At 35.0% G+C, this 18,263-nt stretch overlaps 2 protein-coding genes across 3 annotated transcripts; one reads left to right on the top strand and one right to left on the bottom strand.

The window, feature by feature from the left end:
• Positions 1 to 502: 502 nt before the first annotated feature.
• Positions 503 to 2,186, top strand: LOC125477163 (probable 2-oxoglutarate-dependent dioxygenase AOP1). The gene is made up of 3 exons (XM_048584118.1): positions 503 to 904; positions 1,140 to 1,461; positions 1,743 to 2,186. Exons 1-3 carry the CDS (start codon positions 531 to 533, stop codon positions 1,983 to 1,985), a joined length of 939 nt encoding a protein of 312 aa, XP_048440075.1. The 5' UTR covers positions 503 to 530; the 3' UTR covers positions 1,986 to 2,186.
• A 12,713-nt stretch (positions 2,187 to 14,899) lies between these two features.
• On the bottom strand, positions 14,900 to 17,940 carry LOC125476998. 2 transcript variants are annotated; one of them, XM_048583719.1, is made up of 4 exons: positions 17,384 to 17,940; positions 17,142 to 17,226; positions 16,969 to 17,054; positions 14,900 to 15,531 (listed from the first exon to the last, which is right to left on the bottom strand). In XM_048583719.1, the coding sequence occupies exons 1-4, from the start codon at positions 17,505 to 17,507 to the stop codon at positions 15,344 to 15,346; spliced, it is 483 nt and encodes a 160-aa protein (XP_048439676.1). In that variant the 5' UTR covers positions 17,508 to 17,940; the 3' UTR covers positions 14,900 to 15,343. The 2 variants fall into 2 exon arrangements, with proteins under 2 accessions (XP_048439676.1, XP_048439677.1); XM_048583720.1 differs by having other exon boundaries at positions 15,029 to 15,531; positions 17,142 to 17,938.
• Between the last annotated feature and the right edge of the window lie 323 nt (positions 17,941 to 18,263).

Raw genomic sequence — 18,263 nt, 5'->3', positions numbered from 1 at the left:
ATATCAACAGAAACAGAACATATGCCAAATTTTCACTAGAAAACAACCAAGAAATTAACAGCTTAAGAACAAAGATCAAGATCCAAGAAACCTTACAACCCGCAACGAAATCAAGTGCCCGTCAAGAAACCTTACAACCCGCAACGAAATCAAGTGCCCGTCAATCAAGAACTCTACAATCCACAAGTAAATCGCAAGCTCTACATACCATCATAATCAACTTAGAAGCTTACAGAAAGATCAAGAACAATTTAGTACAAGAGAGAGAGAGAGAGAGAGAGAGAGAGAGAGAGAGAGATTTCTCTAAAGAATTGCTAATTCTCATTAATTCCTCTTCGAACCGTACAATTAACTACGACTAATAACCACTAAGCTTACTCTGTAAGCTACCTCTTGTACTAATAACATTTGTCACCACATACAACTGCCACCTGACATTCTTGATGACTATAGCTATTAAATATCACTGCATAAGTAGTTCCCTGAACAAGCTCGCAATACCGAGTTGATTAAGAGAGATTTCACTAGACATGGCTTCAGAAACTCAGCCTACGCTTCCTGTTGTAGATTTATCCGATGAAAACTTGAAGCCCGGTACAGATGCATGGCTCTTGGCATGCAAAGTAATCAAGGATGCGCTAGAAGAGTATGGCTGCTTCGAAGCTATTTACCATAAAGTTCCTCTGGAACTTCACAATTCCATGTTTACTGCGATGGAAGATCTATTTGGTCTTCCATTAGAAACTAAAAAGCAAAAGACCAGTGATAGGCATTTACACAGCTATCTTGGACAATATTCATTCATTCCTCTCTACGAATCCTTGGCGATTGCTAATCCAACAACTGTTGAAGGAGCTCAAGGTTTCACAAGCACCATGTGGCCTCAAGGAAATGACCATTTTTGGTATATTTTGATGAATCAATACTCACTCTAAATTACTTTTTTCAATATATACATATATTATTTATATTCCGAACAAATGTTTGTTTTATTTGACTAAAGAAAAAACTAACCTAATCAAATTTGCCAGCATAAGCATTTACGTTGACTGAGATTGGAGGAAAAGAATCCCGCATACATATATTTTTCTAATATATATTATGCCTAATATGGTTTTATTCTGTATTCTTTTGATTAGTGAAACTGCTCATTCCTTCTCAAAGCTGGTAGCAGAATTGAGTCAAATGGTGACAAGAATGGTTTTTGATATGTACGGTGTGCAGAGGCTTTATGACTCTCACATGGAATCAACTACATACCAGCTTAGATGGTATAAGTACAGAACACAACAAGCGAATGAAACCAATGTGGGAATGCTTCCTCACACAGACAAGTCCTTCATATCCATACTGAATCAAGATCAGGTGAATGGTTTGCAGATTGGAACAAAGGATGGTCAGTGGATTGATGTGCAGCCTTCACCTTCATCTTTTCTAATCATGGCAGGCGATGCATTCATGGTAGGTCACTTTCTTAATTTCAAGCAGTTAAAAGTGTGATTGATAAAGGTTTTATTTTTTGTTTGTTGGTTTGATTTATGAACTGGAAAATTGATATATTAGTACATATATAAATTTTACAACGAGTCATACATAATTAGGTATTGAACTCGTCATCCAAGAAAGTCAAATATGAGACAAGTGGGAAGAAATAACATTAGAACGTTGTGCAAATATAAATCTTTTCAATCCCAAAGATATGCCTCAATGAACTTTTCCTTTCTCTTGTTTTCACTTGGCAGGCATGGAGCAATGACAGAGTACCCTCTTGTGAACATCAAGTCACCATGAAAGAGAACAAAACCAGATACTCCCTAGGACTGTTCTCATTCAAAAATGGGATTATACAAGTACCTGAAGAGCTAATTGATGAGAAACATCCCTTATTGTATAAGCCATTTGATCATTTCAGTTTCCTTGACTTCGGTCGAACACCAGAGGCAAGGAATTTGTTGCGTTCTATCAAGGCCTACTGTGGTGTGTGAGATCTCTTTTGATCTAGAGGGATTGCCATCTTACTTTGCATAATAACTCCCTGAAACTTTGGCTTTTATAATCTATTGTGTATCTAAGTGTGGGTTTGTTGCTGCTTTTGTTGTGAATGTAATATAGCTTGTGAGGGTTGTTAATCTTAATTCCTTGGATTCTACTAAATAAAAAAGTTATTATGGTGTAATTTTTAATAATCTTTTTCTTTTCTTTGATTAAAATGTTGTCCAGTAGATTTAAACTCATGACGCTACTCAAGTATAAAGTGGACGTACGTTGCCATTAGACCAAATTATTGGGTCATGTGTTTTTTACTCAGATGAAGAGGAAATTTTTTTAACCATCACATTACCGAAAAATTGTACCTAGATGTTCAGTCCCCCTTATCTGGCTCAAGTTTTTGGATAAACATAAAACTAAAAATATTTTAGAACGAAATTACTATGGTTTTTCATATGTAAACCCATGATAATATCACACTTTGGAAAAAGTACATCAAACTCAATGCTTTAAAGAAAAACTCAATTTACTTTATAACACCTTGCAGTGTTTGTTGTTATTAAAGGTAGACTATATGTGATATGAATAAGACATATCACCTTACAACACATATTCACAAATGACATCATGAAGAGCAAGTAGTTTATGAGTGATAAGAGTATGTAACAACTAATGTTTGCTATATTAAGCGCCATGAGAACTTCAAGAACCACCTCAAGTTTCCCCTAAAACCTTCAGAATCTTGAGGATCCCGCCGCCCCTTGCTAGTTTGATCTATCTTTAACCTTAATTCCAGTTACGCACGTCCAATCGATTTCTACAAAAAAATCCAACACCATAACCCCTAAAAATAAGATATTTTCAAAATCATTTTATTTATGAAAAAGAAAATTCAACACAATCCAGGGCTCTGACCCATCCAATAATAGCAATCACTTCACAACTACACTAACGAATTATTCATGCATTCTAACATAAGTTTACTTGTGAGAGTGAAAACACTTATTTACGACACTACACTTTAAAACTCAATTTCATTCCCAATTTGCTCCATGAAACTTACATTTTCTCACTTTTAACACTTTGAAAATCAAATCTTGTCGCACAATGACTCGCATAACGCCATCAGTTTCATTAAAATTGACTCCCATAACGACATTTCATTAAAATACTGATGTGCTATGAAATGGGATCCACTTATTGCTAAAATATTCCATGTGAATAAAAAAAAGAGGAAGTATGATTCTCTCTCTTCCTAATCTCTCTTTTCTTACCGCCTCTCCTATTTAAATGGTTAAGATTAACCACGTCAATATCTTGTTTTGAATTTTTTATATAGAGAAAAAGACAAAAAAGAAAGAGAGAGGAGGGGAGGGAAGGGAATGGTAACAAGAAAGGAGAGAATCCTACTAATAAAAGGGTAATGCTAGGGAGACTAAATTTAGAAACAAAATTTGCAAACTAAATGATGTATCACCAATAGGAATGAGCATGTTTATTAGCGTTTTAAGTAATAAACCAATCATCAACTTCCTGTTGAAGTATCCCACATTGACTGTATCTCTAAGAAAAGAAGAGTTTAAATATCATAATCCCACTCCAACTAATACCGAGGCCTTTTGTGATAAAATCCCACACCTGACGGATTGTGCAGGTGGTAATTATCAAGTTAGATATAATATTGGTGTTGTTGGAAGTGGGCCTTCGGCCCATCTCTCTGATAATTCTATATGATATTAGAGCCAAAGAGTGAGCCCGTACTTCCATGTGATGGGTGAGTCCCCTTGGCTTTGCATAATGATGGTATGTCCCTTGGCCCTGCATGTAAGGTGAGTCCCCTTGACTCCACATGGTTGTCAATATGTGGATCTCCCACGTGTGACCCACCAATTGGGTTCTACGTGAGGGATATCTCACATCGACCATATCTCTAAGAAAATAATAGTTTAAATATTATAATCTCACTCCAACTAATATCAAGGCCTTTTGTGATAAAACTCCACACATGACGGATTGTGCATGTGGTAATTACCAAGTTGGAGACATTATCGGTGTTGTTGGAAGTGGGCCTTCGGCCTGTTTCTCTGATAATTCTATACTTCCATGTCTTTTAGTTTCTAAAATTTTGTCTATAAATTTAGTTTCTCTAGCATTACCCAAAAAAAAGGTAATGCTAGGAAGACTAAATTTGAAAACAAAATTTGCAAACTAAATAATGTGTCACTAATAGGAATGAGCACGTTTATTAACGCTTAAGTAATAAATCAATCATCAATTCCCATGTCTTTTAGTTTCTAAAATTTATTTTCCCTAGCATTATCCAAAAAAAATTGCAAAGCTCCCTCTTTTTCTTTTCTTTCTTTCTTTCTGGTTGATTCACACCACCATCGGCCCGCTCCCCATGTCTGCCCAGATTTCCCCATCCAACTGCCCCACCAACCATAAGCCAATATTAAGCTGTAATTAAAGCCATATATTTATCAAGAAGAAAAATCCATCAATTGATTAATTCTCTGGGTTATAATAATTTGAAAAAGAAGGGGATTTAACAAGTAGGTGGGTTTACTTGGCAAATTATTGAAATATCTATTTTTTGTTTTTAAGGTTCAATTCTCTGTGGCCTTTCTGGACTGAGAATAAGGTGGGTAATTGATACCTGTTGGAAGTTTGGCCTTGGGGTTTCGGAAAGGGGTATGATATCCACACACCCCATTTTATTTTTCACACACTTTTTTAATTTTTGACCGTCAGATCGGATGAATTGAAGAAGATCAACGGACATAAATTATCAAGGGTGTGTGAGAAGTAAAATGGGGTGTGCTACACACCCCATATTTAACAGTTGGTTTTACAATTTTGTTGTTCAATTCAATTTTTTCCAAAAGAATTAAGATTGTTTTTGAAAGGATAAGACCGATTCAAACAGTTGTGACTGTTTAAAAGTCACAACTGCATCTAATAGTTCCAACTGTTGGGTTAAGCCATTATATATAATATAAACGTAATCATCAATTGAAAACTTTCATTTCATGTTCTTTCACTGAAAAACACACTTCATTTCACCAAGAATCCAACTTCGAGTGCAAGAACTTGGATTAGGTAGTTGTGTCATGCAAGGTAGACGTCCTCGAACTACTGCACTAGTTGGGGCGTACTTCTGTCTTAGAAGATTGTTACTACAAGTCTTTATCTTCGAAGAAACAAGTTAGTAATACATGTTATGATTCTGTTTATAACTTCATTTACATATACATTTTGATTTAGTTATAATCAATTCGATATCTATATAAACTGTACAATGTGTGTGTGTGTGTGTGTAGGAAATCTTTAAGGGAAGAGATCTCCATTTTTTTTTTTTATAAAAATAGGGATTAGTTGTGGGGTCCACACTACATCGAACTTTAACGATCCAAACCTTCTATTTTTCAAGTTGCATCTCATAGATTATCCTTGCAAAATATTAGCGAAATCGGAAATGTTGAAGACATCTAATTGGGTTCAAAGAAATTAACAAATATTTTGTTATATAAGTAACAATGAAATTTTATTTGATAATTAAATAGGCAAATGGTTTCGAATTGAATTGAATTTTTGTAAGGATGATTTATGAATCGAGACTTACAAAATAGACTGTCGGATCGTCGAAGTTCGATGTGGAGTGAGCCCCACACCTAATCCCCATTTTTTGAAAAAAAAAATGGGAATCCTTTTGCATAAACGGGTCGGTCCAGGTATACACATGTGTAAACCATTACACAATAAGAAAAATATTTAACAGCAGTTGGATTAAATCTCACTTTTTGTGAGATTAATCTTACTTTTTGTGAGATTAATCTCACTTTTATATTTAACTATATATAGTACTATAAAAAGTGTTGATAGTATATTTGAAATTGGCATGATGCATGATTCTTATTATGTTTTTCTCATTATTTTTTATGATGTAGAATTTTGACAATAATTACAGTGGTTCAAGTTCGTTTGGAAAAAGTGAATTGCAAAAGTATTTGGAAGATAAAAGAATAGATAGAAAAGTAGACATAGATGTTCTTTCTTGGTGGCAAATGGATTATCCGATACTTTCTCAGTTAGCACGAGATGTGTTAACAATTCACATCTCAACTGTTGCGTCATAATCTGCATTTAGTATTGGGAGTAGAGTACTAGATCAATATTGTAGTCCATTGTTGCCAGAAACAGTTCAAGTTTTGTTGTGCACACAAAATTGGCTCTTTGGAAAATGAGGTAACATATTTTTATATGGTATAGTACTATTATTTTATTTATTTTCATAATTATTTTTTATAAACTTCTCATAATTTGAATGATTTATAATGTTTGGTTTTTCTATACTTAGTTTATGCACAAGAGAGTTCTGATGTGGAAAGCCGTACTATGAAGTCTAGACTTATATGTTTGACCTTCCTTGTCAATATTGTAATTGTACCACACTTGCTCTAACTAGTTTTTAGAATTCCCTTAAGTTGCTGGAGACAAGTGTTCTAGGTTGTGGCACATCATCTCAAGTAAAGTTTGGTCATACATATGCATTTCATGTCTAAATATTCCTGTTTCATTCTAACCAGTATTGTTGTCTCGTCAAAATTGTTCGCTGCTTTCCAGCTAGCTAGGCACATAATTTAAGACCTTCCCACATAGACTGACTAACACCTTTTTGCAAATGTTTTTTTTTTCTCTCACCCTTGATCTTTTCAAATCATTTTGAAGTCCGACATGTGTCCCTATTGGTTGAAAAACAAACAAAAGCTTTTGGGGTTAAGGTCCCTAGCTGGTTCCTTTTCTTTTTTGCAGTTTTCAGATTCATTTTTTTATAGAGAGAGAGAGAGAGAGAGAGAGAGAGAGAGAGAGAGAGAAAGCATAAAGCTTCAACTTCCTCCTTCCTCTTCATTTAAGAAACCCTAATTGTAAAAACCATCTTCATGCATTTTAACACCCAATCATTGCATAATAGGGTTACATTATCTTCATGGTTTTGCATTAAATTCGTGGTCAAGTTCTTCAAGTTTCAAATCTGTTTATTGACCCTTTTTTTTATTCACGTCAGTTTTTTCTTTCAACTGTTTGACTGGAGAAATTGCCTGGTCATTAAATCCAAATTTCATATTATGATCATCATAATATCATTTGCATTGATTGAGTTGGTTTTAGTGCCACAAGGAGAAGAGTTCAAGGTAGGAGTTGTCTCCTCATGAAGACCGAATGGATCTTCGTCTTGTGCAAAGTAAGGTTGCTTAAAGGTAAAGTTGCTCCGTAGATTAGATCTAGGAATTGAGCTTGTTGTGGTACTTTGTAAGAACCTTATTTGTACTTTGTAAGAACCTTATTTGCACTAGTGGATTGGACTCAGCAGAGAGTCCTCAGTTTTTTAACCCAGAGATGGGTTTTCCGGCCAAAAACTTCTTGTGTTAAAACTCATTTATTACTTGCCACATATCTCACCTATATGTACATGCTACACGTATCCCTTAACTTGTTAATAGATATGTGCACATAGTTATGCTAACTTGACACAATAATAACACATAAAAAATTGGGGAATTGCTGACTAGGACAGCTATCGGCAACTTAGATTAGATTATAGTATCTGTGCTTGGTTAACTAACGAATCTATTTTAGCTTACTAGTGTGCTTAACTAGTCAATCTAGTGGATCGTATTTTTATTTACAGAATATTCTGATTTGTACCAATTTCACTTACTGAAAACATCATCAATATAACTCTTGAAGATAATAGATCAAGCCAAAATTCTAATACCATTTTGCCATGATGATCGATAAAAATTGAAGGATTTGTAAAAAGAACAACATGCAAGCTTTGGGTTTCATTGGCAAGGTTTTAACTTCTGAGCAAAGGCTTCACAACCTTGAATAGAAAAACTCCTTCATTTTGCATATCCTTGCACATTTGGTATTTTGTAGTAATGTAGTGATGCTTTTATATTATGCTCTTATTTTGGAGTATGAAATACTTAACAACATATGTGTTTTTATGTTTAGAAGTAATATTTATGGGGTAATGTGGTATGTACAATTTTAGGAAAAAATATTTTTTCTTAATGGGTAATAACCGGTCGGGTCATTTTACTTGTTGGGTAAAATGACTTGACCTAATAAGAACCCGTTAAGATAATGGGTGTGGCACAACACAATCCGTCAAGATAACATGTGTTACATAAAAACGACATGAACATGACTCGTTTGCCAGGCCTAATGTTATATAACTTGTATTTGATTGACTCTAATAATAATTATGGATGGGTTTCTCTATGTGTAGTTTGAGAATGGATTCCTACTAAGTAAGGTTTTATTTTTTTATTTTTTATTTTGTGGCCTTTCTTGAGGTCGAAGCCGTAAGAGACTAGGATATTAAAATGGAATTAACCGGAGAAGAAAGGAAGGAAGCGAAAGAGAAATGATGCAATTGGTATTTAAAATTTTTTTTTTTTAAATATTAATAAAAAGATAATTTTGTGTTTAATTTCGAATAAGATTTTTAATCAATTCCGTTATGGACATGTCATTATTTGAAATTGCAATTTTTGTAGATAGATTTTCGGTAAGTTTTTTTTACCAATCATGTAGCTTCACGTGTTGTAATATTGTAAGAACTGTGTGGATCGATTTATGATAAGATTTTTAACCAATCTCATCACGCCACATGTCACTATCTGTTCATAATCCTTGTAAACAAATTTTAACCAATAATGGTGCGCCACATGGCATTATCTGCAACCTCATCCAACCTAGAACTCACCCACTAAATTAAAGTCTTTCTCTGAATCCTTCTTCATAGTGTAAAAATCTTGAGTTCTTACAATGTCTTATTCAAGGAGATTGTTAGAAATCGAAGAGCAAGAATGAACTGTTCGATCTCAAAGAGCAAGAAAATGAGTCGTTCAAAATAGAAGAGTGAGAGAATTAAGAACGTAGAAGGACATATGATGAAGTAAGAAGGGAGAGAGTTGCATACCCATTGTGCCATGCAAGCTGTGGTGGTAATCTCCAAACTCAATTGTTCACTGAACTTCAAAAAAAAATGGAACAACGGGGTAATGATCTCTTGGATGATTACTTCATCCCAAAGTGTTTATCCTGATGTGTATTTTAGATGTCGTTTTAGAATGCAACCAATTTATTCAACAAAATCGTGATTGGTATTTGCAACCAGAATTCATAATATGTGCAAAATAAGGATGCTTTTAATGTTATGGGTCTCCTTCCTGAGCAAAAAATTATTGTTTCCTTGCAAATGCTTGCAAATAAGGCATCTGCATACCAAGTGGATGAGACAGCGAGGATGGGGAATTCAACCTTCCTAGAGTCCCTGATGACGTTTTGCTTCGCAATCGAAGTTATCCACACCAATGAGTACCTTTGGCGATGCATGAGAACTGACCTGCAAAGGCTTCTGAGGTAGGGTGAGATGCGAGGATTTCCTGACATAATTGAAAGCATCGACTGGGTGTAGGAAGGATGTAGAGCAGTGTTTTGGTATTCTCCAATCTCGTAGGGCAATTGATACGGGGACTGCAAGATTATTTGATGAATAGGCACTTCAATCAATCATGATGACATGCATCATTCTTCACAACATGATTGTGGAAGATGAGTATGATTATGTTGCCGTTAATGAATTTGAACTAGACACAATGAACAATTCCAAAACACAGATTTATTGTGCTTCACAAGTAATGGATTGCCTATGCACATAGCTGTGTTGCTTTTCTCTCAAAGTGCAGGACGTTGACGACCTCATGAAACTGCATGCAACAAAGCTGCAGCTAGTGGAACCCACCGCTGACGGCTTTGTCAACCAAGTCAGGGCCTAATGATTATTTTTTGGTTGAACAATCCATGTGATTGGTCCAGATTTATTGATTTTTTCTTGAAAAAAAAAATCAAATTTATGAATACATTAAATCCAACGGTTGAGATCAAATATGATAAAATCTAACTGTAAAATAAAAAAGAATCTAACCACCCAAAATTAAAATCAACACCTAAAACAAAAAAAAATTATGTATCAAAATTCATCTAAAAAATTCTTTCAACTAGTTGGGCCAGAACAATTGTTGTAAGATTATTACATGTAAAGACCACACACTCAATGAAACTCATGTATGTGCTCCTTCTTGATGTCATATATGCTCAACCAAATCCTTTTAGAATGTTTCATGGCTTGATGGAGCTTGAACCCTATTAAGAGGTCTCATGTACTCGGGTATTATATGTGGTAGCACCTAGATGTTCGCATGTAGTAACATCTACATTGCCATGCTTTGCCTTCTTCTGTTAGCCATTGATGAGAGACGGATGATTTTGAGGGGAAAAAAAAATATGGATGATTGAAGAATATGGTGTGTAGGTTTGATTTTCAACCACTTCTTACATAGAGGAAGATGGTGGTGATGGATGGATGTGTTTCAAGTGTTCCCCATTGTTAGAAGGGCTATTCATACGTGTTCCATGATTTTCATGTTTCATGTATTTCATTTGTATTCCATGTTTACTGATTTTTCATTCTTATCGAAATTTAAATATTTTTAGGTTAAATTGGTACTTATTAAATTATTTTTGGTTGATAGTTTGTTTAATTGTTTATGTTAATTTTTTGAGTAAAACTAAATAAACTAAATTTGCAACCTAAATGATAATCATCAATAAGAAATAAACACGTTAATAAACACTTAAGTACTAATCGAGTCATTAACATCCATGTCATTTAATTTACAAAATTTCTACACATTTAGTCTCCCTAACACTACTGTTATTTTTTGGATTTGCCATTGCTCCCCTTGTTTTCTCCAAACAAAAGAGACTTCTAATACAGTTTTAGTCGCATCACTCATTCCGCATGATTTCTTTAGTTACCAGAAAACTTCTTTCGTGATACATGACTAATTGCATAAAGCTAATATTGTTATAAATAGGGAAAAGTGAGAGAGAAATAACCTTAGCTAGAGAGAGAAGTGAAAAAGGTGCAATGTATCACATTGTTTATTTTCGTAACTATATCGCACAAAAAGGTGCAACCGTGTAGGTAAAGAGAGGGGAGAAAGATTGATATTATTACTTTCACTCTTGATCTTGTGTGTTGTTATGAGGATATAACTCTGTATATTGAGGTTTTGATCCAACAACACCTTACATGCATGAAGAAAAAATTTTACCTCTCTAAGACTTTTTCATCTAAAATTTTCAATGGTTGTCACCAAAGTCTATTTTAGTTTGCTTCCTCATACAATCATATGTATGGCATTGACACTTTATTTCACAACACTCCCTCTCAGATGCCCACATATCAACATCAGTTGCCTCATTAAAACCTTACAAGGAAAAAACTAGTGGGAAAAAATCGTAGCGAAGGAAAAAGAGTACAACTTTACTTGGATTATTGATATAGTGTTAAGTATGCTTATGTTGTCTTGTTAAAACCTTGATAGGAAAAATCTTAGCCAAAGGAAAAAGAATACAACATGCATGTATCATGGACCAGCTTATGTTTGACTTCAATATATTTAGCCTTCTGAAGCTCATGTGTACTAAAAAACTTTGGAGATATGTGTTTAGTCTTATCGCCTTTGATGAATCTTTCCTTCATTTAAGCAATACATGCTGGATTATCTTCACAAATGATTTTGGAGTGTTTGTCTTTGATTATCTTCATGAATGATTTTAGAGTGTTTGTCTTCGAAGGTAGACCACATGAATTACAAATGTGATGGATCATTGATCTTAACCAAAAGCATTCACGATTGGCTTCATAGAGAGCAAGTATGTGCGAGTGATTGGAAGATGTACCAACTAATGTTTGCTTCATTGAGCGACCTAAGATTGTTGTATTTTCATAAGTGAACACATATGCAATTTATGAGCGGACTTTATACAGATCGGAGAGAACTAGCATCTGCATTTCCAACAAGATTCTGGTCATTTGTGGGTTTCTCGGCGTAGAGGAGGCCCATGCCTGTTGTCCCACGAAGGTATTGTAAAACATGTTTGACTCCATTCCAATGTCGTGGAGTAAAGCTATATCTTGCTAACAAGTTAACTGAAAAAAAACTATATCTAGTTTACTACATCGTGCTAAATACAATAAAGCACCTATTACACTTAGATATGGTACTTCTAGACCAAGGACCTTTTCATAATCTTCTTTTAGGCGGAATGGATCTTTCTTAATGTCAAGAGATCGAACAACCATTGGTGTGCTGTGTGGATAGGCTTTATCCATACCAAATCGCTTTAGGACATTTTCAATGTAAGCTAATTGATAGACCATAATTCCATTAGCAAAGTGCTCGATATGCAGGCCAAGACAATATTTTGTTTTTCTAAGGTCTTTCATTTCAAATTTGTTTTTCATATATTCTGCAGTTTTGTTGAGCTCTTCAAGAGTTCCAACTAAGTTCATGTCATTGAAATATACTGCCACTATAACGAATCCAGAGTTTAATTTCTTAATAAACATACAAGGACAAATGACATTGTTGGTATATCTTTTCTTGATTAAATACTCACTGAGACGATTATACCACATTCGTCCTGATTGTTTAAGCCCATATAATGATTTAATTTGAATTAGAGTATACCTCTTGTCGTTTGTTAGTCATTTCAAGCAACTTAAGTCATTCTGGGACTTTGATATAGATGTCAGTCTCTAATTCTTCCTATAGATATGTGGTGATGACATCCATAAGTAGCATATCGAGTTTTTCTGAAACTACCAAACTTATTAAGTAAGGGAACATGATTGCATCCATTACAGGTAAGTATGTCTCATTATAATCAATTTCACACAAACCTTGCGCGATGAGTCATGCTTTATATATTGCGATCTCATTTTTCTTATTGCACTTTCTTGTGAACACCCATTTGTAACCTATAGGGTTCACGCTAGGCGGGATTTGGACTGCTGGTTCAAAAACACTTCGTTTTTTTGAGGAATTTAATTCCACTTGGATTACATCTTTTCACTTATGCCAATTTTGTCTCTGTTTGCATTCAGCAATAGAGCGGGGCTCAATATTATCACATCAAATTAACAATCCACAAAACAAGCAGTAAAAATACCACTCGTTAAGGGTTCCAAATATCTAATAATAGATGGTGAATCAAAACCCATATAAATTTCCAGTCTACACTGAGGTCTCATTTTAGTATGTTGTGGCAGTGCAATAGGCACATAAATAGCACAACCAAAATTCCCAAACACGACTTGTACTAAGGAGTATTGATGGTTGACAAGTCTCAGTCGAACTAATGATGCATCATGTAAGATGACATGTCTCCATGCAGAAACTGGCAACTTTTGTTTCCATAAGCAGAGCACAAGCTATTAATTGAAGTCACTTGATAAATGCTTCTATTAAGCCATTTTGAGTTTGGACATGAGGAATAAAGTGTTCAATATCAATGTCAAGTGTCATGCAATAATCATCCAGTTTGAGACGTAAATTCACTAGCGTTATCAAGTCGAATTGACTTAATAGGATGATCTGGAACTATGCTCGTAATTTAATTATCTAAGCAAGAAGTCTCTCAAAAGCTACATTGCGAGTATACAAGGGACAAACATGTGATCATTGGGTAGATGCATCAACAAAAACCATAAATATCAAAATGGTCCACAAGGTGATTCAATAGGCCCTTAAATATCCCCTTCAATTCTTTGCAAAATGATGGGGATTAAACTACAATATAGCAATATGTCTGCTCAATAATGGATGCCCATTAGGGTTGGTAATGATCCTACACATCATCTGGATCCTGTATGACCTAGACGGTCATGTCAAAGCATGTAAATTTTTTAATCAATAAACTTCTAGTTCATGACATTATGTGCTTCAATTATCTTTATGTATGTATAATACAATTCACTCAATAAACCATGCAACTTCTCCAATGTACGTTGATAGGTATCATTAGAGTTAATACATAAATATTCCACATTATTTGCATTTCTCGTTTCAATGTGGTATCCATTTAAACGTATATCTTTAAAACTCAACAATTTTTTTGTAGATTAAGTAGTGTATAATGCATTTTGTATGGACAATATTGTTCCATTTGATAACATGACATGAGCTTTTCCTGAGCCTTTTACATCTAATTGGCTTGATATTGTTGTTACTTTTTCTTTTGTAAGCATTAGGTTTGAGAAATTTTTTCGATTTCAAAGTATAGTATGCGTGGTTGCGCAGGCTGTGTGAGACAAATATCTTCATCATTTTTCTTGTTTTGAGGACAAACATAATTTTTATCCATACTTTTTGAATTAAAAAATTAGGTTTAAAAACTATTTATTCATAATAAAATGAAATTGCATTGTCACTTTTATTGAATTGAAATACAAGCTTTAAACGACAAGTTCAGAAAAAGAGTAAATCTAACATAAAAAGTGATTTAATCGGACTGATATACTTTATTCCTCCTTCCTGTAACAAAGTTTGAAACATGCAGATGGGTTGTGTTCAATTGACCTGATAAATCGAACACTGGATCAGATACATCCATTGGATCAGCTTGGTCGATGAAATTAGTCTCGACATTCTTTCCTTTGAGGGAGGCTTGATAAAAGATCCACGAGATGTTTGGAGGTATGACAGGTACGTGCCCAATGCCCACTACCACCACACTTATGACATACTGCTTAAGGATTTCTAAGAGTGTTATTCATATGAGCTTTAATCTTGTGCCGATTTACATTTTTGAAGCTTGGGTTTGGATTATGCCTTGGACCTTGGTTGAAAATTGAACACCATGGTTCTTGCCCTTTCTATTCCATCGGCATCGCTTGTAGCCACATCCTCGTCTGTAATTATTGCCATGTGAAAATGTGGTGTTTGCTTCAAGAAAAGAGCATTCACTTATGGAAATGGCACCGATCTAGTTGGTCAGAATGATGATTTTTCATTAGAAGTTCATTGTTTTGTTCAACCACAAGGAGCACTAATATGAACTAGTTGTACTCTGTAAAACCGCGCGATCTATATTGCTGCTGCAGAAGCAAATTAAAGGCATGAAAAGTGTTGAATGTCTTTTCCAGCATGTCTGCTTCAGTGATATCCTCCCCACAAAGTTTCGTCTGAAAGCTAATTCTAAACATTACAAAGTTGTACTTACTGACCGTCTTAAAATCCTGGATTCTTAGGTGTATCCACTCATAATGGGCTCCTGGGAGAATCACCGTTATGTGGTGATATTATACATACATACATACATATATATATATATATATATATATTTCTCAATGCACTCCAAAGAGCCAGTTGGTCCTCGACCATCAAATATTTGCTCTTCAATCCTTTATGGATATGGCGACGAGTAAAGATCATAACTTTCGCTCAATCTTGGGAAGATACGCTATTTCTCTCCTTGATGGTGTCTCCAAGATTTCCTGCATCAAGATGGATCTTGGCATCCACAACCTAGGTAAGATAATTCTCTCGAGTGATGTCAAGGGCAAAACATAAAGCTTTGCCAAGTTTGCCATGCTTGCCATTTCTTTTTTTTTTTTTTCTGAAAGGAAAATGAGATGTATAAGAACTTGCAATAATATGAATTTTGGAGGAATGTAGTTTTAGACCTTTTGGTATACAAATTTTCCATTTTTGGACTTCATGCCAAAATAATAAGCACTTGAAACTTCAGGCTTAAGATTTTCATAATGTAGACATTAATTAAAAATTATTCATGATGAATGCGATTGTCCCACACTACTCTCATTAGAATAATATAGTGTATAATGGGCGATTGTACCTCACCATTTGAGTAGCAAGAAAACTAAATATGCAGTGCAGGATGGGCGATTATACCACACCCTCAAAAACTACAGTGCAAGATTAGTAATCAAGAGCTACACCAAATAAGAAATAAAAAATATAAGTAATTATTATTAAATTGAGGACTAGGAGAAGGCTTGTTGCTAGCAGCTTTTCATGGAGGAAAATTAGGACAGTAACCAAACGCAAAATGTGGAAGAGTCATGAAGTTTAGATAAGCATGGTAAAGTAAAATCCAACAGTTGCGAAGTTCATTAGTCGTTTGGTTACCATGTTATTTGTTTCAAAACCCTATTGGCATCTAAAGAAAATTATTATTTTTCTTAAGAAATCACCAACCCCTTTGTGGTAGTTTTATATATAACAGTCTTTTCTTTTAAATAAAATTGATAGGCATTCAGAGATGAAACTTAAGTGTATAAAGAATCACTTTGAAAAAATATCGGTGCTAGTTCAAGTTCAATAGTACCAAATGGCTAGATGAAGGATCCAGGTTTTTTGTGGATCAATTGAATGTGGGAGTTGAAGGTGAGAATGAGGACATTTGAAATGAGTTTTTGTGACGAGTGGACACACAAACACCTACCTACTGGTGTATTCTCCTTGTTCTTGCTCTTACATTCATATAAAGTGGATAATAAAAAAAAATTATTGTACTAACTCTTTATTTTTGTTCAAATATTGTACTAACTCTTAAATATTGAATTTATATATGCCAGGCATCACCACTTCGGATAATTCCCTTCATCAGCTGTGATAATTTTATTTGACTTTTTTTAAGAATTTTTTTATGCAATGAGATATATATTCAACTCTAAGGAGAGGGTAGATTAGGTTAGGTCAGACACTGAGTTAGTTACTAATTAGGTATCAAACTCACCACAAATATATTTCTCGTTATCTCCGAGACTTGTTAGTTTAATGATAATTTCCCAATGTACATATCTAGAAACTATCATAACCTTGACCCTTCTCATTGCTTAAAACTAAGATGATACAGGGAACAAACCCGCTAGAGCATTGCTTATCTGTTAATATATATGATATAATATGTGATTCAAATACATGCTTTCGTAAAGGCTATGTTGTGTTTGTGCAAATCTAAGTTTTCAAATAGGTTAATGCTGCTAAATATATTCCAGCCTAAAGAAAATTATTGGTCTGAGCCATTTACCATGTGACCTCAGACATTGATTTTGCCTTTGAATTAGAGATTCGTCTGTTGTACGCTTGTCGCATAAAATTAGCCTTTCAACGTATCTGCAAAAACAAAACACAAACGAAAAGCAAATCGTAACTTGTTCTTAAGAGAAATCAAAACATAAGGACAGGACTAAATTGCCTTACCTACTATGAGGATCTTCAAGTTCCTTCTTCACCTTTTCAGGGAGATTGGCTAATCTAATAAACGAAACCAAGACTCCCATGACCACTGCTATATCAAACTATCCTCCTTAATTATATGAATTGCAATTAAAATGAACATAAAAATCCTCTTTACAAGGTTATTGGAATTTCGAACATGTATGAATCAATTTATATAGAGAAGACAATTAAATTCATAATTTACAGAAAGGGGAGAAGATTACCAGAAAATTGAAGTATTTTCCCGAGAAACAAAGGGAGAGTGTTTGATAATTTGAACAACAGAGAGCAAACAAATAAATACAAGGCTAGAAAATCCCCAAATCGATTGAAAAAACACAAGACCATGCTGCCTAACCTAACCAAACAGTGCAAAAAGATTTGTAAAATAATTTTGGCCTCTCAATCACCACATGCCACCAGATATAAATGCAAGAAATAATAAAAAAAAAATTAAGATTTTAGTTCAAAATCCAAATGAAAAAGAGACTTATCTGAACATGCAACAGGGCATGGACGATCGGGAGTGAATCCCGGACCGAGGGACCATGCTCGGGCCTGTTCACCATCCCCATCCTTCCCTCTCTGTTTCTCTCCCCGAAATCCCGACTACCCATTCTCCTTCTCTCCCTGTCACCTTCCCAGTCACCGAATCAAACAATGGGGCACTGACATCCTAACCTCTTCCTCTCCCCCTCCCCTTCCCTCTCTCTCATTTCTGAACACTCACCCACTCCCACTGCGGCTCAGAGAGAAACGAAATGGACCCTCACCCTCTGCAACAACACCGGAAATCCCCATCCACTCCCTCAACCCAGACACCCCAACGCGGAATGACTAAAACACCCATGCCTTTTTAAATCCATCCGTTGGATTTGGAATGCAGAGAGGGCAAAAAGGGCATGCGGCTTCAGGCCTTGAACCTGTTCAATGGGCTGTGTCAGCCACTTCACAAACCAACACCCGAATCTCACGTTCGGCCCAAAAAACCCAAAATCAGATCAGTGGTAGAGTTGTAAATGTAGCAAAATCGAGCCATGAAGAGAAAGGGGGAGCCCAAACCCCAGCCCAACACAGATTTGGTGGCAGCAATGTGTAAATTAA

The sequence above is a fragment of a genome, unplaced genomic scaffold (genome assembly GCF_019419815.1).
Source record: "Pyrus x bretschneideri cultivar Hongxiangsu unplaced genomic scaffold, Pyrus_bretschneideri_v1 Contig20, whole genome shotgun sequence".
NCBI classification, from domain to species: domain Eukaryota; kingdom Viridiplantae; phylum Streptophyta; class Magnoliopsida; order Rosales; family Rosaceae; genus Pyrus; species Pyrus x bretschneideri.
Note: the sequence above shows the minus strand (reverse complement) of the source record. Positions and strands in the feature narration are given on the sequence as shown.